At 40.1% G+C, this 22328-nt stretch overlaps 1 protein-coding gene across 2 annotated transcripts; it reads left to right on the top strand.

The window, feature by feature from the left end:
• The first annotated feature begins 878 nt into the window (after positions 1–878).
• On the top strand, positions 879–21612 carry LOC131231109 (RNA exonuclease 4-like). Of its 2 annotated transcripts, none has more exons than XM_058227200.1 (7): positions 879–1033; positions 13067–13218; positions 13331–13464; positions 13791–14029; positions 14142–14348; positions 18059–18139; positions 21090–21612. In XM_058227200.1, the coding sequence occupies exons 1-7, from the start codon at positions 990–992 to the stop codon at positions 21340–21342; spliced, it is 1110 nt and encodes a 369-aa protein (XP_058083183.1). In that variant the 5' UTR covers positions 879–989; the 3' UTR covers positions 21343–21612. The 2 variants fall into 2 exon arrangements, with proteins under 2 accessions (XP_058083183.1, XP_058083184.1); XM_058227201.1 differs by having other exon boundaries at positions 899–1033; positions 13060–13218.
• Positions 21613–22328: the final 716 nt, after the last annotated feature.

Raw genomic sequence — 22328 nt, 5'->3', positions numbered from 1 at the left:
CACGTTACCTCCTTGAAAAATCCCATTCCAGTAGCCTTTAAAAAATTTCGATCAATCACTTTTTCCTATGGCGTGGTTCACTACAACTTCCGAATTACCTCATGTTGTTGTTTTATTCCTTAAAAGTAGCTGAAAAAAAAAATAAAAAAATCATTGGATGGCATGGATAAAAAACATACATCATGGTGGGGTCCACAAAGCTTTGACACCAGCTAGCTGGGTGCTGGGTCCCCACACCGACCGCGTTCGGAGGTATCCCGTGACGAGGTTTGGCTAGTGTTGCTGCCACTAGCCTGCTGGCTAGTGGTCGGTGCTCTATGGGCCCAATATAAATTTTATATTTTATCCATGCTGTTCATCCAATTTTATAAATTATTTTAGAGATTGATGCGAAAATGAGAGTAACATAAGCCAAACCACACTACAGGAAAATAATAGTGATTGAATACACACCATTAAAATCCTCCTGAGGCCCTTTGTCCTGTTTATTTGACATTCAATCTGTTGATTAGGTCATGCAGACCTTAGACGATGAAGGGAAAAAAGCAAACATCAGCTTTATCCAAGACTTTTATGGCCCTAATAAAATTTTAACGGTGGACGTTTAATTGACACTGTTTCCTTTGATGTGGTTCATTTAAAATTAGGATATATTTCATTTTGAGATCATATGTAAAATGATTTAGAAAAATAGATGAACAGAATGGATGAAATAAATACATCGTGGTGGGGCCCACAGAGCACAGACCACTAGCCAATCTGCTCTCATTCGGATATATCCCGTCGCCGGGAATCCACGTCCGTTTATCATAACCCACCGTCAGTCACTGACACAAGGAGAGCGCAAGCTGGTAACAGTTATAAAAACACGTTGCACGGCTTTATTTTCACTCTCTTCTTTCTGTTTTTACTTTTCCCGCCAATCGTATTTCCATTTTAAGGAAGGAAAAGGAGGGGGCCTGGTTTCCAGAGGTTTCTACTTTCTACTCATGGATTCTGAATCTAACACTTCCCCTAAAACCCTAACCCTAAGGTAAATTATTATTATTATTATTTTTTCAGTTTTTTTGGTTATTATAGAGAGAGAGTGAGGGATTTCTTTCCCTTTTTAACCTTTGATCTTCTTATCTTTTGATATTTCCATGCTTCATCACATCTGGGTTTCTTTTTTTCTTGCTCTTTCTGTCTTTGGCTTCTCTTTTCCTTCTTCTGGAAAATGCCGCTGTGATGCTAATCTCAGTGGTTTTTTTTTTTTAAATAAATTTTCTGTTCTTTTATTATTATTGTTATTTAATTTTATATATTAAGTTTTTTTTTTTTTTGGGTTTTGTCATTTGTATGTTCAATTCTTTCGTTTTGAAGGTGGATTGTGCACGATTTATGGGTAGCCTACGATGGGTCTTTTCTTTTCTCTTTTGTTCTTTTTAAATATTTTTGAGGGTTTTATTAGGTTTGAATTAAAAGTTTTCTCAACCTACATTCTCTTCTTGCATGCACTTCTATCCTTTTCTTTTCTCCTCTTCTTCTTCTTCTTCTTCTTTTTTTTTTTTTGATTTATTAGTAATATATATATATATATATATATATATATATATATATATATATATATATATATATATATATTTTGGAATGATGTTGTTATTCTGCATTAAAAAATAATAATTTATTAATCATAGTTCTGCATTTTAACTTCCAATCTTGGGTGGCCTCTACAACTGTATCCAGGGCACGAAGGGTGTGTGTGTATGACATGCTGCCCGTCCAGTAGGTCTACCCCACCATGAAAACGGTACACCTAAAAAAATTAGGACAATCCAATCATCATGTGGGCCACATCGCAGATAACAATGAACAACCAGCCAAAATCCTTCGAATTCACACAGTGGGCCACATGATGGTTCATCGGTTTGATTTCTCGGATGTCCCATTTTCATGGTGGGGTGACTCTGCTAGATGGGATGGATGCCATGCACGCTACAGGGGATTTATGCTATTTAGGACGCTACGTAGCGTTACAGCCACGCTACACTACATAGCGTGTGCTACCACTACACTACGGGCGCTATTTGAAACACTGGGTATGGCAATGCTAGATTTCTAGTACCTATCTTCTTATATGATTTACTTGAAAACTTAACTTTCATCAGTGTTTTTTTTTTTTATCCTTTCACGGATTTGATGTGCATTCTGTTTTATTTTATTTCGAAATGATAACATAGTTTTTACTGGAAAAAATAAGAAGAAAAAGCTACATTCTAAGAGAAGGATGGTTTGATGGTGAGGAATCATCCTCACCTGGAAGGAGCCAGGGATCCACCCCAACCCCCTGGATTGAACCACACTTCTGAGTTGCATCCTACAAACAACACCCAAAGCCTACTCAACGACTCTGCCCTTTACTCTCCGAAAGTCCTCTGTGGGAGATTGTGGACAATTATTGAAGGTCTTAGTGTTGCTTTTTGATGGGGACATCCCACGTGCACACACACGCACGCCGCCCCCCTACGCACATATGCACGAAGACGAAGGGTCCCACGATCTAGATGGATGACGATGTCCAGGGAGGGCCTCCCAGCTAGAAGACAAAGTTTTGGTTCGTCGAAGTAGGCTCGATAGTTAAGAAAAGTGTATCATAGGATCTCATGATCGTGGCCCATTAGTCAGATTTAGATCATATTTTAGGTTTTGCTTATTTATGTTATTTAGAACATCATAAACGCTTTAGATTTTTTTGATTGATTTTTATTTTGGTTTACTTCATCGTCAAGTAATAAGTTGCGCACATGGCGCGAGTTTTGGGGTATAAGGTTTTCCTATAAATAGGCACCCCTTGTAGTTGTTTTAATTCATTCAAGCTTAATAAAAATTCTTGCTTTATTTTTCTGCTCTCTTCGTGAGTTGTGGGAGAATTCAAGTGAGTGCGATGCCCTCCTTTTTCCAAGGGCTAACTACCGTGGTGTGAAGCCACATCGACCCCGACTCACCCCCATCCTCCCTCATCTCTCTTTTCATCTTCCATCATCATCCGTACTTCAAATTCATCTTTGGTTGCAGCAGATTTCTTCTTTGTAGCAGAATTCTAGATTTCGGCCCTGCAGGAGGGCTGAAACTTCGGCGGAGCACCACGCACAGGCCGTAGCTCGGATCGACCCAATGGAGCATACCCCTAACTGACCAGGGCCAAGGAGAGTTTTTTTTTTTTGCAATCGTCGCCCCCTCGCACGTGCGACCAGGTACTTGTGCATGTGCCAGCTCTCCAGGCCCGCTGTCCACACGCGGGATCGTCTTTTGGCTCAGGTTTTCATTCTCTTTTATCCTCTCATATCTGTTTTCATGAACCCTAGCCCTAGATTACGTTTTCCCTAATTTGTTTGCACCTTTTTTTCACCCTAGGGTTCTTCGGATTGAAATTGGTGAATCCCTTGGGTTAGGGACTGACTTTTGTGCATGTGTGGCTGATTATTTCTTATCATTGAGTATCGTTTGGTTTATAATTTTACTGATCCAGTCCTAGCCTGTGTAGGCTTGGACCCGTGCTGATTCCCCTTGTTGAATATTTGGGCTTTTCTATGGGATGTGGAATTTTCTGTGATTGTTTCTGAACATAGTATAATCTAACGCTTGACATCTTGCATAACATGTTTATTTTCCATGTCTTGCATCAAATTTGGTATCAAAGCCTAGGGTTCTTATAGGGGAATACATCACATATTTAGGGTTTAGTTTGTTTGAGTCCTTCATGCATCCAGTTGATTACATATAGCTGCTAGAAGACCGTAGTCCTTGATATATATTGTTGAATTTTAGTAATGGTGTGTAGTCTCCTTTATATAGTCTCATAGGGTCATTTAGTTCTTTTAGATGCATATAGTCGCCGTAGCAGGTCCTTAGGTTGAGCAAGTCGGTGTATGCCCACACGTACGGGTCGTGGTTTCGGTATGCACCCCACACTAAACATGGAGCAACTGCAAGAAGCAGTGACCAATTTAACCCGGCAGATTGAGTCCTTGAATAAGCACTTGGAACAACGCATAGATAAACGCCTTGACCAAATAGAGGCCTCTTTCAAGGCAAACCCCACTATTGGGGAAGATGCCCAATCTCAGGCAGTTGGTTAGGGGGTTAGGCTAAGGAATGGAGGCGGCGAAGGAGCTGGTCATGGGCATGCACCTGTGCACCCACCCCGTGAGGGACTTCATGAACAATATGACCCAGATGCGCAACTCCTAAAAGGGTTAGAGTAGACGCCCCTACGTTTGATGGTCACTTGGACCCTAAAGCTTTCCTACATTGGTTGGTGGATATGGACCACTACTTTGAGTGGTATTACATGTCAGATGGTCGACGAGTCCGATTCGCCAAGATGAAGCTTGTGGGCCAAGTAAAGAGGTTTTAGGCGACAATTGAGTGAAAGAAAGAAAGAGCGAGAGAACTCCCAATAGTCCATTGGGGAGAAATGAAAGAAACGCTTAAAGAGAAGTACCTCCCTTTCTCTTATCGCCTGCGTTGATTGAGGAGTGACAGTCTCTTCAACAGGGTTTCATGAGTGTTGCTGACTATATTGAGAAATTCGAAGAGTACTTGACCCGTTGTGAGGTTGATGAGGACCCTATACTCACCCTTGCTCGTTTTAAAACGGGCCTCCTTCCTGTCATTAGGAGAGAATTGCTTGCCAAAGACATAGACACTATCGAACAGTTGTATCAAGTAGTGTTGGACGTCAAGCAATATCTCAAAGCGTCTGTGGGAAGGCAGTTTGATTTTCGCGATTCTAGTACTAAGGCCATTCCCTCTGGGGCTAAACCTAAAATTGGATATCAAAACAAACCTTCCAACAATTTGCAGCCTAGGTCCAAGGATTATAAGGATAAAGATATTATCAGGTCTAGTTCACGGGGAAGTGGAGCCACTAGGTGTTTTAGGTGTCAGGGGTTTGGTCATTTTGCTCACCAGTGCAACACGAGAGAGGGTGCCAAAGTATTCTTTATTGATGGGCAGGTAGAAGTAATGCCCCCGGAGAGTAATGACGAAAAGGAAGAATATGAGCCCGTAGAGACCCCTAGTGATGAAGAAGAGGGAGCGCAAGAGTCTGCGACCCTCGCAATTGTGCGTTGCGCTTTGGCTCAAGCCAAGAACACTGATGACTGGCGTCGTAACACGATCTTCTACACTTATGCAAAATGTGGAGAAAAGAGTTGTAAATTGATCGTAGATAGTGGTAGTTGTGCCAACGTGGCATTGACTAGCACTGTGAGCCGTTTGGGCTTGAAGGTGGAAGCTCATCCTCAACCCTATAGAGTTTCCTAGGTTGATGAAACCTCCATTCCAGTATCACACCATTGTCTTGTTCCTATTCAGTTTGGATCTTATAACGACACGCTTTGGTGTGATGTTGTTCCCATGGACGTTGGCCATATTATTCTGGGTAGACCATGATTCTACGACAGGGATGTCACCATATTTGGTCGTCCAAATGTGTGTACATTCTGGTTTGAAGGTAAGAAGGTCAAGTTAAACCCTTTGCCACCCAAGAGTACGACTGGAAAGGAGTCCACCACACAGAGTGGTGTGAGCAGCTCGAAAGAAGCAAAGGAATCGAAGTCCAAGTCCAAACCGCTCCATATTCTAAATGCCAAAGACTTTGAGCGAGAGATGGAGGCGGACGCGATGGTATACGCCCTTGTGGCTAGGGAGAGTACACCAGAAGCTAACGTAGAGTTACCTACCGAGGCCATTTAGGTAGTACATGAGTTTTGTGATGTCTTCCCTGATGATCTACCGAATAAGCTTCCCCCTATGAGGGATATACAGCATGCCATCGATTTAATCTCTGGGGCGACTCTACCAAGCCTCCCGCATTACAGAATGAATCTAAAAGAGCATGCTGAGTTGAAGAGGCAGATTGATGAACTCCTAGAAAAGGGTTTCATTCGAGAGAGCCCGTGTGTTGTGCCCGCCCTTCTTATACCTAAGAAGGATGGCACATGTAGGATGTGTGTTGATGGTAGAGTCATCAACAAAATCATGGTTAAGTATCGGTTCCCCATACTGCATCTTGATGACATGTTGGATATGATGGTCAATGCTATTATCTTCTCAAAAATTGACCTCAAAAGTGGTTATCACAAAATCCGTGTATGCCTGGGTGATGAGTGGAAGACAGCCTTCAAGACAAAGGATGGGCTATACGAGTGGCTAGTTATGCCTTTTGGGTTAACTAACTCCCCAAACACTTTCATGCGTGTGATGACCCAAGTGTTGAGGCCCTTCATGGGAAAGTTCCTGGTCGTATATTTTGATGATATCTTGATTTATAGTATAACCAAGGAGCAACACCTCAACCACTTGAGGCAGGTTTGTGGGATCCTTATGGCCGAGAAGTTGTACGCCAACCTAAAGAAGTGCGCGTTTTTGTGTAGTAGTGTGATCTTCTTAGGTTTTATTGTGTCAACTGAGGGCGTATTGGTGGATCCCGAGAAGGTTAAGGCCATCGTCAATTGGCCTGAACCCCGCAATATTCACGAGGTACGCAGCTTTCACGGCTTAGTCACTTTTTATAGGCGGTTCATTTGAGGTTTCAGTTCCATTATGGCTCCCATCACGGATTGCATAAAGAAAGGAGAATTCTAATGGACAAAGGCAGCCTCGAAGGCCTTCTAAGAGATAAAGGTTAAGATGACCGAAGCTCCAATCACGCGACTCTCGGATTTTTCAAAAGCTTTTTAAGTCGCATTTGATGCGTCAGGAGTTGGCATATGAGGAGTAATTAGTCAGGAAGGGCACCCTGTCGCCTTTTTCAGTGAGAAACTGAATGAGGCGAAACAAAGATATTCCACCTATAACAAGGAATTCTATGCAGTAGTGCAATCACTGCGCCATTGGTGTCACTACTTATTTCCGCAAGAATTCGTCTTATTCTCAGATCATGAGGCCTTGAAATATCTGAATTCTCAAAAGAAATTAAACCCTACGCATGACAAATGGGTCCAATTCCTTCAAGAGTATACTTTTGTGCTTAAGCACAAGGCCAGTGTAGAGCATAAGCCTGCCGACACGTTGAGTCGTCTAGTTGCATTACTCAACTCCATAAGTGTCGAAGTTACGGGCCTCAAGCGCATCAAGGAAGAATATTATGAGTGTCCAGATTTTGGAGTTGTATACGCGTCGTTGTTAGAGAGTCTGTCAAGAGCTAGCAGTGAATACCTGATTTTAGACTGATACTTGTTTAGGAGTGACCGCCTGTGCATACCACGTATGTCTCTCCATGATTTTCTTGTCTGGGAGTTACATTGGGGAGGGATCGTGGGTCATTTTGGTCGAGACAAGACCATTGCCCTAGTTGAGGATAGGTTTCATTGGCCAAGCCTCAAGCGTGACGTGGTCAAAATTATAGGGTAATGTCGTACTTGTCAAGTGGCAAAACAAAATAAACAAAATATATGATTATATACACCTTTGCCAGTACCATTCATCCATTGGCAGGACATTAGTATGGACTTCCCATGACTATTCAAAAACACGATTTCATATTTGTTGTCATGGACCGTTTCTCTAAAATGTCCCACTTCATTCCTTGTTTTAAGACCTTCGATGCATCTCATTTTACCAAGCTGTTCTTTAGTGAAGTCGTCAAACTGCATGGGTTCAAAAACCATGGTGTCTGACCGTGACGTGCGATTCATGAGTTACTTTTGGAAGACATTATGACACATGATGAATACTAGGCTTCAATTCTCTTCTGCCTACCACCCTCAGACCGATGGTCAGACTGAGGTGGTTAATAAGAGCATAGGGAGTTTGCTTATATGTTTAGTGGGGGAACACACCAAGACATGAGACGCCATACTACCCATAGCCGAATTTGCATTCAATAGTTCTGTCAATAAGTTCACAGGTCTAAGTCTTTTTGAAGTTGTTACTGGTTATAAGCCTAGGAAGCCTATTGATCTTGTCCCTATGTCTTTGTCCTATAGGCCATCAGAGTCTGCAGAGTCTTTTGCGCATCACATCCATTCATTGCATCAAGAAATCAGGTGAAAGATTATTACTAGTAATGAGCATTACAAATTTTCTGCAGACCGGCATAAATGTTTCAAGGAATTCAATATAGGGGACTCCGTGATGATCCACATTAGGCCCGAGCGGTATCCTCAGAGAGCCGTTCGTAAATTGCACGCGCGTAGCGCTGGACCCTTCAAAATTATAAAACGAAACGGTCTCAATGCGTATGTGGTAGATCTTCCACCTTCTATGGGAATTAGTTCCACATTCAATGTGGAGAATCTAGTTGCTTTTCAGGGGACCACTGATACTTTGTCCGGCTCTTCACCCACCCATCCTGATTCCCCAGACCTGTCCTTTGATACATGGCCTCTTCCTAACTTTTCTTCCCAACCTCTACCTCCCTTACCTAACCTTCCCACGCCTAGAGAGGAAATAGAGGATATCATAAACCATCAGTTAATTTCAACGTCGGACGGCGGGTTTCAGAAGTACTTAGTTAAATGGAAGTCACGTCCAACTTCCGACAGCACGTGGCTTATTGAGGAGAAGCTTCAGAGACTTGATCCTGACATCTTAGAGCGGTTCAGGAGTTTTGTTTCGCCAGCGGCGAAATCTTCGCAGCCGGGGAGAGTTGATGGAGACATCCCGCGTGCACGCACACACGCCGCCCCCCTACGCACGTACGCACGAAGACAGAGGGCCCCACCATTGATCTGGATGGATGACGACGTCCAGCGAGGGCCTCCCAGCTAGAAGACAGTTTTGGTTCGTCGAAGTGGGCTCGATAGTTAAGAAAAGCCCATCATGGGATCTCATGATCGTGGCCCACTAGTTATTTTCGATCATATTTTAGGTTTTACTTATTTATGTTATTTAGAATATCTTGAACGCTTTAGATTTCTTTGATTGGTTTTTATTTTGGTTTACTTCATCGTCAGGTAATAGGTTGCGCACATGGCGCGAGTTTTGGGGTATAGGGGGTTTTCCTATAAATAGGCATCCCTTGTAGTTGTTTTGATTCATTCAAGCTTAATAAAAATTCCTGCTTTATTTTTCTACTCTCTTCGTGAGTTGTGCGAGAATTCAAGTGGGTGCGAAGTCCTTCCTTTTCAAAGGGCTAACTACCGTGGTGTGAAGTCACATCAACCTCGACTCACTCCCATCCTCCCTCATCTCTCTTTTCATCTTCCACCATCATCCGTACTTCAAATTCGTCTTTAGTTGCAGCAAATTTCTTCTTTGTAGCAGAATTCCAGATTTCGGCCTTGCAGGAGGCTGAAACTTCGGCGGAGCACCACGCGCAGGCCGTAGATCGGATCGACTCAAAACTTCGTGGTTTCGGAGCATAGCCCTAGCCGACCAGGGCCAAGGAGAGTTTTTTTTTTTTTTTGCAATCGTCACCCCCTCGCACGTGTGGCCAGGTACCTGCGCGCACATGCGATCGCCCCAGGCCCGCTGTCCACATGCGGGATCGTCTTTTGGCTTAGGTTTTCATTCTCTTTTATCCTCTCATATTTGTTTTCATGAACCCTAGCCCTAGATTACGTTTTCTCTAATTTGTTTGCACCTTCTTTTCACCCTAGGGTTCCTTGGATTGAAATTGGTGAATCCCTTGGGTTAGGGACTGACTTCTGTGCATGTGTGGCTAATTATTAGTTATCATTGAGTGTCGTTTGGTTCATAATTTTACTGATCCAGTCCTAGCCTGTGTAGGCCTGGACCCGTGCCAATTCCCCTTGTTGAATATTTAAGCTTTTCTGTGGGATGTGGAATTTTCTGTGATTGTTTCTGAACTTAGTATAATCTAACACCTGACATCTTGCATAGCATGTTTATTTTCCATGTCCTGCATCACTTTTCTTCTAGATTTACCAAAGAACTGCCCATAATGCCAACCTCCACAAAAATGCTTTCTTTTCCCTCCCAACTACACAATCCCATGCTTGGAAATGCATAGTGATCTATGCATTTCCACAAGTCCATTGCAAAAAAAGCGAGAATACCATTTCTAGACAGTATTTTTTTCTCTTTTTGTTTCTCTTTTTGGCAATGTAGCATCTTGATGACACATATTTCAGCCTTTTCTTTTTGTTTCTCTTTTCTTGCAATCGAACTTCATGATTCTGTACTCAATACTATAGTATTTCAAGATAGGTTTTATTCTTTCATATATTGTTTTTTCCCTTATAGCTAATTGGTACTGATTTCTTCATAGAAAGAAAAAGAAACTTCTGAAGCCTAGTTCAAATTTGCCCTATCTTTTCCTCTAATCATGATCAACTGCACCTTTTCCGATATTTGCGTGCCATTTCCATGTGTGAATTTGGATTGTTTGCCTTTTTCCATGTAGCCTGTTCCAGTGTCTCCAAACTAGATTTTCCTTTTTTTTTTCTTCACTACTGCAATTTGAGTTTCTTGTTGTTGCACCCCTCTCTCTCTCTCTCTCTCTCTCTCTCTCTCTCTCTCATTGTAAAGTCCAGTGGAAAGGCTATTAGGTTCAATGTTACTTGAGTTTTCTTTATGGATAGAGAAAATGCTTAGCTATGTAAAGATTTAGCTTCTTATGTCAGGTTTGATCCACAATTTCAGCTGTCTGATTATCACATTTAATTTTATTTTCCTTTCCTTTTTCTGATTGATGGCTTTCAAATATATTCATTCTCATTTTCATAGTTCAAAAACTCAAAACCTGGACTGGACTTGAAGGTCCACTCAGTTGATCCAACTCAAAAACTCAATAGACTTGGCAATTCAAGACTTGGTAATACAGTAATATTTTAAAAATACAAATAAAAGATAAAAAGACGGACAATGACTTGTGCTCCTCATACATGGTGGTGACTTATCCTCATATGTGGCACTCAAGTAAAGATATCTAAACGGTTCAAATTGTGCGTTCCCCTGTGGTTGGATCTTTTCTCTAAAATCACACTGATCAAGCCTCACAACTACACGTGTACGGTTGAAGAAATGCCACCATTCTTTTAAATGGTGAAAAACTAACACCAAAATCTCCAAGGCGTTTGCTAATTCCACGTGTATAGAGATGTACACGTCCAAACATGGGCAAGTATGGAAAAAATGTTTGAGATTTGAAAAGGTTGGAAATAATTCTTAAATCTTCTTCCTGAAAAAGCAAACAATTTCACTTCTCAGATGGGCTACAGTGTACACAGTAAACTTTAGCCATTCAACTGTTCTGATATTGTCTGGCCCACTTGAGGTGTGAAATGGCCCAATTTTTATGCCATAAGATCTAAACACTGTAACCTCACCTGAAGGAGAGCTCGGATCTCATACGTGTGTCACATGATGACACATGAGCCCCTGTCTAGATGTGTACCAAGTATAATTAACAACCCTCATAGGCATTCCTGCTCTTCCTCTTCCTTTCCATTCCAAGAGGGGTGTTGTTAAGTTATGGAGCCCTGTGCCACACTACCATAAGGGGTCAGTTTCCAACCATTGGGTGCATCTTAAACAATGATTTGAACTGTTCACGTTCTGGACTCTAAGATTTCAGGGCCATCCTAAGAAACACTTTTTGAACAGATGATTGTGTGTGAAGACAAATATTTAATGACTCATATTTGAATCTGAGGTTTGAAAGTCAGGTTCGCCAACGAAGCATTATTATAAGACCATAACTTCTATATGGTAGCAATAAGATACTGAATGGTCTAGATCAATCTAAGGACAATCCAATGGTTGAAACTGACGACCATACGTAGGTGGGGGTGCCATAAACCCCCCCCCCCCCTTCTCTCTCTCTCTCTCTCTCTCTCTCTCTCAATAAGCAGAGTCCATAATGAACCAACTAATTGCCGATCGAGTATAAAAAAGAAGAAAAAGAAAATAATCAACACATAGAATCTATGTCCATTACACAGAAAAGAAAACACATGCTTTGATATTTTAACTTCCAAATGCCTATAGTTACTCAGGCAACCTTTGAGCATTTAGCCTTTTTAGAAATAAAACTCTCCCTTACATCTGTACACGTGTGGGCACACGTGTCTACTATATGTTATAATATTTATAATTCATGCACATATAATTGTCTGTCTGTAGTGATGTACCCCTCATGCACGTACCCCTCTGGCTAGTTCCATATCTATACTGAACCTTAACTGTATAAGTTGGAAGCAGTTTGTGAAGCCATAGTACATTTCATTTGAAGGAGATTTAAGAAGAAGAGATCACAGAAAAACTCAGTTCATTTCTTGAAACAGATTTATAATAGCTTTCATTATTTTTCCTGTAGTGAAGTTTTTACCGTCTTTTCCTTAAATATTTCCTTTCCAGTTGTGTTGGTATATAACTTGGGCGTCTCTGGTTTCCGTGGCTCTAGATTTGCCACCACTAATCACAACCGAGAATGGGACCTTTCCATTCTTGTCACGCTTGTGATTTAGGGCAGAATAAATTGGAAAACAGAAGCCCACTTCATGCGACTTCCATTTTCTGTGCCACCCCAAACACAAGCATAGTACCTGCATGGAAGCCCGGCCAATCATTGAGCTTACATTGGCGGTACACCCGAACACACCTTAAATTGTCATCAAATTCAAATGCTGTCTGTGCTTGTCAAGCTACTTGAGTAAAAGATTCTGCTATATCAACACAACGCCCTGGCTACTGTACCATCAGTTGGTAGATTTATAGCTATCATGCAATTATAAGTAATTGAGAACTCATGATATTTATTATGTGAATGGTTTTGATTATCGAGATCAAATTCACATTTGTTAGAAGTTTGATTTCTAACTTATTCATATCATCGCTCATGCAATCTTTAGTTATGTATTATACTTTTCTAGTTTATTTTGGCTGCATCTGATAAGTTAGTAAATCCCTATTCTTCCCTATTTAAATGGAGCAAACTACTGCTTTGAAATTGTGTTTAGTTTGGAAAGTGCCTGTCAAATAGGCTTCTAATGCCAAGTGAGCTCGATGTGGCAGAACAATGGCCATTCTGCTCAATGATAAGTAGTAATTTCAAATGCAGCCTTATGGTTTGACCAAATGATATTTGCTAGAAGGCTTACACTACAGTTAACAGGCACAAATGCTCAGCATGTTACAAGCAGTACAAGAAAAAAGAGCATCTTGTTGAGCATATGCGGATTTCGTATCACTCAGTTCATCAGCCTAAATGTGGAGTGTGCAAAAAGCATTGCAAATCATTTGAATCAGTGAGGGAACACCTCACGGGTAAGAACAAATTGTGTATTCAATTGCAATGCATTTTCTATTATTATTGTTGCTCTTGTTGTTACTCTATTGGTTATCGTGAGTCACAATGTTTCTGTCTAATCTTATCAAGGTCCATTGCCCAAGGCTGACTGCGCCAAGTTCTATGGTGCTCAAGGTTGTGATCTTTGCTTGAACGTCTTTGATAGCACTGAAGCTTGCGATGCACATAAAGAGATGTGCTGCTTGTCACCGGCTGCTCTCCATGTAAGATTGTTCATGACGTTTGCAAATTTTCAGTACGTGAATGCGAGTACACAATGCTTTCTGAGCTGTTCTACCTGAAGTGGGAGGATGCCAATTCCCACTCTCCATACCCAACAATCGGTACATGTTTGCTAGATCCAGGCTGTACATTAGGTTGGGCCCACAGTTTATGTGCTGTGGCGCATACGAGCATCAGATGGGTCATTGTGTGTGAAAAAATGGACAGTTAAAGAGGATTGATGACTGGACCAAATTCAATGTATCTATTGCTTTTCCAAATTGTTGCAAAATCGTATCCTTCAAAATTGAGTTCGATTGTTTTGCAGGAATTCGCCAGTACACCTTTTGTGGAAAATGGTGCGGTAACTGAGCTGGACATTTCAGGCTTGAGCTTATCAAATGATGACGACCATGTTCCGGAAGTGGTTGCTCTAGACTGTGAAATGGTTGGAGGTGGAAGTGATGGATCGCTTGATCTTTGTGGAAGGGTGTGCATAATTGATGAAGATGAAAATGTCTTATTCCATTCTTATGTCATACCTCAGATCCCTGTCACCAATTACAGGTATTTTTCAGGTTGCAGCACTCAAAACTTTTCAGGCAATGCTGTTGGGTTTGAATCAATAGACTGTTTTTGTCCTTTTTTTTTGTGTTGATGCAAATTGAGACAACTTCAGATACGAAATAACGGGTATAACAGAAGATCATTTCAAGGATGCAATGACGCTCAAGCAAGTCCAGGAGAAAGTTCAGGAGATCTTGTACAATGGAGAATCCATTTGGAAACTCCGCATGGATGGTGGAAAGGCTAGGATTCTTGTGGGCCATAATTTAGAGCACGATCTGTGTTGCTTGCGGATGAACTATCCTGAACATTTGATGAGGTAAACTTGTTACAATACATTGATGATAAAAGAAAACCAATCTAGTTGATGATGTTTTCAATTGTTGAGGGTGCATTTGGATTCTCAATAGCATTGAACTGCTGTAAGCGTATTCAATATAAAAGAATGACCAGATTTGCAATGGTGCCATTTCAATTTATAACGATCACCTGAACCCTAATCGGAATTCGATGTGTTTCAAGTTGGACATGGAAGGATTGCCGTTTCAATATCATGGAAGGGTTTGCCCCATTTGGTCATTTCTATATTATTGGGTTGATTTTTGCAGTTTATTCAATTGAGCATCCCAAGCGACCCTTTTTGGTGATAATGTGAATTTATAGGCCTTGTCTTTAAGGCACACCTCATGCCTTGACTTGAGGTGGAAGAAAATATCGTGAGGTTGTTCATGAGGTAAAATTGCACAAAGGTTTAGCTTCATGTAACTGATGAATAGGCCTTAACTGCAATGTTGTCATAATCGTTATCATATCGTAAATGGTAAAGAGATCTAAATCGTATTGTATCGTGAATCGTATAGTAAATCGTAGGATTTTTTCAAATTTTCATAAAAATGTCATAAAAAATATAAAATTTGTAAAAAAAGAAAAGAAAAAGAAAACACATCAATCATCCATTTTGTCATGAATATGAAAAAAAAAGAAAAACAAATTAATCTAAAATTGTGATCAACTATATACTAAATGCATCATCGATTTATTGTGAATGCGTTGTATCATCATGTCATAATCAAGTTTTAAAAAAAGAAGAAAACCTTTTCCCATCTCATTTACATGTAAGTTTTCTATACGATTCAAAAAATAACATTTTCCCCATCCCCATTTACATGTATAATGTATCATCTATTCACTTGTTTCTATATGTCGAAGGAAATAAAAAATCTAAACGAATCTATTCTTCGTTGGTTACAGCGCCACCATCATCTTCCTCCTCCTCATTAATGACGTCAACATTATCAACATCATCTTTTTCTTTAGAATTTGATGTTGAAATAAACTCCTCTTCCTCTTTTACGACTTTCACTTTTCCCTTTGCTTCGAATAACAAGTTTTCTAGGACTTACAAAATAGTTTTTGCATAACGCATTATAATAAGACTATTAATTAGTAATTATAAGACTAAGGGGTCGTTTGGCACCATTGATTTGGGAGAGTTGGAGGGGATTTCAAATCCCCCGGTATGTTTGGCACCATAAAGTAATTGGGGGTTTCAAATCCCCTCAAAGAAGGGGTTTGAAATCCAAGGTGAAAGCTTGGATTACATCTAAAATCCTTCCAAGAGTTGCATGTGTAACATGTGTGTCACTAGGCTATTAATCTATTGGGCACATAGCCCACTGATGATATCCCAAAACAATCAGATTATCAATTGCATCACTATAATTACTTTAATACGATGATCTGTGCCATCCAAACATTGTCCATGTAAAATCAACGGTTAAAAATTGTTGTTTAGTGGCTCGGATGTGATCTTATGCTTATAGCCCATTTGAGACTTGGAATTTCATCATTTTCGGGTAAGTTTCAACGGGCTTATTACAACCATTGTGTCAAACATTACATGCATACACTAATTAGAGATATTAAAGTTGATTTAGTAATTAAATTCAAACCCTTGTAAATATACTATGCATAGCTACTTTTGGATTACAGGGGATTCTGAATCTAGGGTGCCAAACACGATAGGAGGATTTCAAATCCAGGGGGTTCCAAATCCACACTCCCAAACAAGCCCTAAAAGTCTAAACAATAAGAATATGACATGCAATCATACCATGTCCCAATCCGGTCTTGATGTGGATCCGCCTACACCTTGCACATCCTCCAATCCTTCGGCAAAGCCTTCACCTATGTCCATTCAGGTGTTATCTATAGGAAGTGCATGATCTTCTTTCTCTGTAATCCATTCATCGTTGGATTCCATATCTGATAAGCATATAGGATCAATCCCTTGGTCTTCTCTCTTTGCATGATGGACTTCGAGTTGGAAATTGTATCTTACGAAGACGAGCGCATTCAATCTTGGCTGCTTGAGTCTATTTGATGTAGGACAATTAACCACTTGCTCTAAAAGCTCGAACTGTTAGAGCATAGCGAATCAATCCCTTTATCTCATAGCCCAGGCCCCACATCGCATGGGTTAGGACATCGTCCGAACCCCCCTCGTGGGCCCCAAATCACATGGGTACCGCCTCATACGAGCCACCCGCCTCACACGGGCTGCCCCCCTCGAGTGTGCCCCTGCATCTCACAGGCAACCCCACTCAAGGCCGGTGTGAAAATGCCCCTATATTAATCACCCTTGGTAAGGAGTCTCGAACACAAGACTTCCCACTCTGATACCAATTTGATGCAGGACAATTAACTACTTACTTTAAAAGCTCGAACTGTTAAAGCATGACGAATCAATCCCTTTATCTCGTAGCCCAGGCCCCAACTCGCATGGGTTAGGACCTCGGCCGAACCCCCCTCGTGGGCCCTAAATCACATGGGTACCGCCTCACATGGGCCGTCCACCCCGAGTGTGCCCCTGCATCCCACAAGCAACCCCACTCGAGCCCGGTGTGAAAATGCCCCTGCATTTCTATTCCTCTTCTTTGAATGTATCTGCAATGAACGTAATATTACATGAAATTATTGGTCACTACATGGTGAATTCATAAGTTGAGTGATGAATTTAATAATGTCTCACCTGTTCAAAAGTGCTTTAGTTGTGCTCACAACTAGCACACTATATGTCAAACTCAAAATACAAATAGCTAACTTTTGCAATTTTGAACACTTGTCTCCGTAACTTGCCCACCATAAACCTAAAAATCAATCATATATAATTATATAAATAAACTAATTCATAAATCATAGGCAGACCATCAAACTTAAAGAAGCAAAATAATTGTAAAATTACATAGTTGCTTTGTTGTTTTAGTTAATTTTGCCATCTCTCTCCCAAATAAACCAGACCCTTTTGAACTTATCCATCTGCTCATCAATGATGGCCTTTTGCTTTGAATCCGGGATCATTTTTTCAATACAATCATACAACCGATTTTAATCTCTAAATATGGATGGAAATTGTCATCATGCTGAAATCTAGGATTTGAGAAATAAGATGCCGCATGTAAGGGCCTATGCAACTGAAGATTCCATCGTTGGTCTATGATTTCTCATGTGGTCAAATATCGATCATTCACTTCTTTGAAGGGCCTCTTTCACTTGATCCATTACTTCATAAATATATTCCTCATCAACCTCCCCCTCCCCCCCCCACACACACACATATTTATTAGAAAACAAGAGCCCAAGAGGGGCAATGAATACACCCCACCAATCGAAATAACACCCATTCCTACTAGTTCAGAACTGCCTGAAATGATATATGTTGCCACCAATTTTCATAATTCGTGGCGTTAACTTGGTGGACCTTGCTGTAGATTGGCAATGCATGACATAGATGAGAACAACGACGTGCAATGCCTTATTGTTATTTTCAATTAATTTTCAGAAATTTCTACTTTTCACCATTTTTTTTTTCCTTTTATATATATATATATATATATTCTGAGGGGTTATGCCTAGGTCACTCAAGGCTAACTACCCCCCATGCTTTTAAAATCCTTGTTTATGCTTCATAGGCATCCTGAATTCTATGGTAGCGTCTTGGCTTACCATTGATTTGTTGATCTTATGCAGGGATACTGCCAAATACCGTCCATTGATGAAAACAAATCTGATCAGCCACTCACTCAAATACCTTACACAGACATATTTAGGGCAAGTGCCTTCTTATCTTTTGTATTCTCCAATTTAAATGTTGCTCAATTAAGATTCTCAACAAACTAGGCACATCTTTTCATAGATCGTGCTTTGAAACTTGTCTGGCATTGCATGCTGAAGGCTTTGGATTGTGGGAAAAGAAAAGAAAAAGTTCTAATTAAACAAATGATGATTTCCATGATTGTCATTGAAACATGGATTCCCATGGATTTGATTTTAAGGGCCTTGTTTAGTTAGCAAGCGGAAATTTCATATTTGTGAGATAGCATCATTTCTTGTGCAAGAGAATTTAAATTTTTATAAAGGCTAATGATTGCCATTGAAACCACTATTTTCTTAGCTATCCAAACATGGTAAAATGTTCCGTCATAGGAAACATGTGTCACTTTCCTTTCTTTTCTTTCTTTTTCTGTAATCCAAACAGGCCCTAATTGTTTGCAGATTCCCATTTCTGCATAATGCAATATGGTTAGGTTAAAGGGCAGTGTTGGGTATGATTTTGTTGGCATGTGAGCAGCATTCAATGGCTCCCTGCTATTCCCTGCAATCAACTACTTTTTAGTTTGTCCTTTACATTTTTGGTCAGAATGTGGTCTATTTGTATGCCTTAGTGCTTGGTGGGTTTCCTGGCAACTACCCCTCCATGTGCCTACTGCTTGGTTGCCCTTGGGAGTGTCCATGTAATAGTTGCGCTGAGGGTTAAAACTGCATGGGACCATGTGGATGTGTGATTGGTGTCAATCTTGCTTCTGCCGTTGATGGTTCCAACAGCCTCAGTAAAAGAGGAGCATTGATGTCTGTGGGATGTCAATAGTAAAACTTCTGCCTATACGCCATTTAATTACCAACCCCAAATTGCCTAAAGAAAGCCAACCCATTTATCCATCTCTTGTTCTTACACTCAAGGAGTGCTTGTATAATATTTTCCAATTATAAAGATGCACTTTTCAAGATCACATGAATTTTATGTGCTAACATTTTAGGTCATCATTATATATCTGTACAGTTGTGTTGACATGATGAGTTTTCTATGCTTGTCTAACACCATGTGTCTGTATCTTTCACTTGGATGTGTCTGCAGAATTCTGTATATTTGCTTGCCATGGTAGTTTCCTATTTAACTGGATCTGTCTTGATATGAGGCTTGCATGTTGAGTTATTATGGGGCAGCCATGCATCAACTAGTTAATGAGCCAAGTAGAGAGTAATGAAACATTGCAAATTGAGGCCAAAGTACAACCAAAAGAAACCATTGCGAAAAAAGGATAGCACTTTGGTGGCGATTTGGTCTGTCTGGAAGGAAAGAAACTGTGGGATATTTTCCAACAAATCGGAATCATTGGAAATCATATTCCATAGAATCAAAGGTCTCATGGTGACATGGGCTTCTGGAAGATCTTATTTTAGTGGATGCAAGCTAGAAGAGGTTGAGGCTTTCATGCAATAGTTACCATCTGTGTATGGTTGGATGGTGATGAGAAATGCTTATGCATCGGCTTATTATTATGCACTATCCACTGGGTCATTCACTCCTGGCTATTTTTTTCTCCAATATTCATCTTAACTTAATTGAAGCAATATCTCACTTTCATCAGCTTACCGCTACAGCTACGTAGGGAATGAATTTATGGAGAAGGCTCTACTCCAATGTTAGTTCTGCGCCATTAAAAATATGGCAGTGGACTCATTCTCATATGTGGCACTGAAGTACATCCATTCCTTTCAAATTGTGGGTCCCATTGTGCCTAAGTCTAAAATCATTCTGATTAATCAATCCTAACTATCTTTTTATTGCTACCAAATGGGATGGCTCAGTACATTTTTTTTTTTTTTTTCCCGTTATGCACCATTCACAGCTGGATTGGAGATTTGGGCAGTCTAGATTGTCATACTTCTATGCCAATTGTATGTTTGAAGAGTAACTGCCATTTTTCAAATGGTGTAAAATGAACATTAGAGTCTAGTGCAACTCACACCCCACACAGCGCTCGGTTAGCTAAAATTACCCTGCTCCCATATCTATGTAAGTTACATTAGCATTTTCACAACTGTGTTTTGCTAGAGCTTAGTTTCAAATATTCCATGGGTGGCGTTGCAAGAACTCTAATCTGGTGATGTGTATATGGTTTATAAAAGGAGCCTTTTTCTTTTTAATGGTATATTTATTTATTTTTGCAACGGCCTGACTGACAAATAAACTGCCATCCTACATTTGCTAATACAGCATGTAAAAACTTGCACTATTGTTTTAGCGCAAGTCTAGAAGAGTGGAAGAATTTATCAGTGAGTGTTTGTGTTGATGTAATTCCTTTCTACAGAATTTGGGGCATGTTTGGAATATTTAGAAACTACACTGGCAAGTCTGGCATTTTTTATTCTATTTACTAAAAGATGGTTATAGCTGTATTTTGCGTGATTAGTAAAAGGCAGAGCTGAACTTTCCATGCATGGTTTCAGATATTTATGTGGATGCTTGATTTGCCAGAAACACCATTCTTTTGTTCCACCCATCATTGGAATAGGTAGGTTGCACCATGGATTAAGCTAATCTGATCATCTGGTGGGCCTATTCCAAATCATAGGAGCTATACCATCTGATTGGTGGCTTGACTGTTACATTCAAGGGCCCACATTTAATGGGGGTCAATTAGACAGGATCATCCTAGTGGAGATTTTGGTTGCATCTCCCATACACAACGGGCCCACCACATGAAATGTTTATATCACTAAAAGCCACCCCTACATGTACCATTTGTTAGGCTGAGTTTCTTTCTTTCTTTATTTTTAAAATAAAAATTTTTATTTAAAAAAAAAAAAAACAAATTGCTTGATACTGCAATGTATATTTCATGATTGACAGTTGTGTTTAAGCGTAAAATTCTCGCAATCGTGTCTTATTACAGATACCTAAGCATGACGTTAGTCATCAAGCATTTTGGCTTTACAGGTACGAGATTCAAACTGGCATACATGACCCATATGAGGACTGCGTGGCTGTGATGAGGCTTTACAAGAGGATGCGTGTTCAAGTTCACCCGCCAGAAGCAATTATGACATCCGTCGGGCCCCACCACTCCAACGTCTTTGATGGATGGAAACCAAAGGAGCTAGAGAAGATGTCCCCAGATGATCTATTTGAGATATCGAGATCGAATTATAGGTGTTGGTGTTTGGATTCCAGGCAAGCATCGGAATCTTGAATTGGTGTCACTATCATCATCTTCTTTCTTGGACAGAAATTTCAATTTTCTTTTTTCTTCTTTCCTTTTAGTGGGGAAAGGGATAGTATGTGCAGGTTTACAGGACCTTCATGTTCACATCATTCTTTCGAGGTTAGGGATAAATGGAGTGGGAATAAAGGGTTTTCTTTTTTATAGTTGTATTACTTCTTTCGGGTGGTGAGATTTTTGTATGGGAAAGACATGAAAGAAGTAATAAAAAGTTCTTGTTTGGGGTGTTTGCCCATTTTAGCAGGATATTCTGTTTTTATATTTTGTTTTCTTTTGTCAATACTCTTCCTTTACAGGCTGCATTTGGATGCACAAAATGAATTGAATTGTGAAGGTTCAGTTTAGTGAAAGATTAGATGATGAAATTTGTGATGTTTACTAGAATCTATTAAGTGGATGAAATTTGTGATGTTTACTAGAATCTATCAAGTAGATGAAATTTGTGATGTTTGCTAGCATCTATTGAGGAAGTAGATGAAATTTGTGATGTTTACTAGAATCTATTGAGGAAGCAGCCCTCAAATTGGGAAGTAATGTGATTGTGATTTGGAGCCCTCAAATTAGATTAATAAGTGCAATTGGATCTGGTATTTGCATTGGAGCACACCCTTCAACGTTTTGTTCCTGTTGTAGCTGTATGTGTTTCTGGAATATGAGACAGCAAGATTTGGAAACTAGACCATTTAAGCATGGTAGATAAGTTTACGAGGTTTCCTTCTTTGAAATACAAGGTTAGCCTTACAAGTTGCCTTACATAGGCACACAAGGTTTCTTCTTTTGAAATATTTCAAGCATAATGTAGTGGATCTAAAAATAAGGTTTTCTTCTTTGTAAAATTTTCAAGCGTAAGGTAGAGGATAAAAAAAATAAGTATTCCTTGCCATCAAAGATTTCTTGTAGAACCTAGATTTTGTAAAAATAAGAAACTTATAAAGTAGAAAATAATAACAACATAT

The sequence above is a fragment of the Magnolia sinica genome, chromosome 17 (assembly GCF_029962835.1).
Source record: "Magnolia sinica isolate HGM2019 chromosome 17, MsV1, whole genome shotgun sequence".
NCBI classification, from domain to species: Eukaryota; Viridiplantae; Streptophyta; class Magnoliopsida; order Magnoliales; family Magnoliaceae; genus Magnolia; species Magnolia sinica.
The sequence above is the reverse complement of the archived record's forward strand: the minus strand, read 5'-3'. Positions and strand labels throughout refer to the sequence as shown.

What these genes read in the sequence shown, in the direction of transcription:
- LOC131231109 (XM_058227200.1), top strand. Translation starts at nt 990, where the DNA reads ATGGATTCTGAATCTAACACTTCCCCTAAAACCCTAACCCTAAG. An exon ending in ATCCCTGTCACCAATTACAG is followed by an intron (nt 14,030 to 14,141) that starts GTATTTTTCAGG and finishes AGACAACTTCAG; the next exon opens with ATACGAAATAACGGGTATAA. An exon ending in CTTACACAGACATATTTAGG is followed by an intron (nt 18,140 to 21,089) that starts GCAAGTGCCTTC and finishes TTGGCTTTACAG; the next exon opens with GTACGAGATTCAAACTGGCA.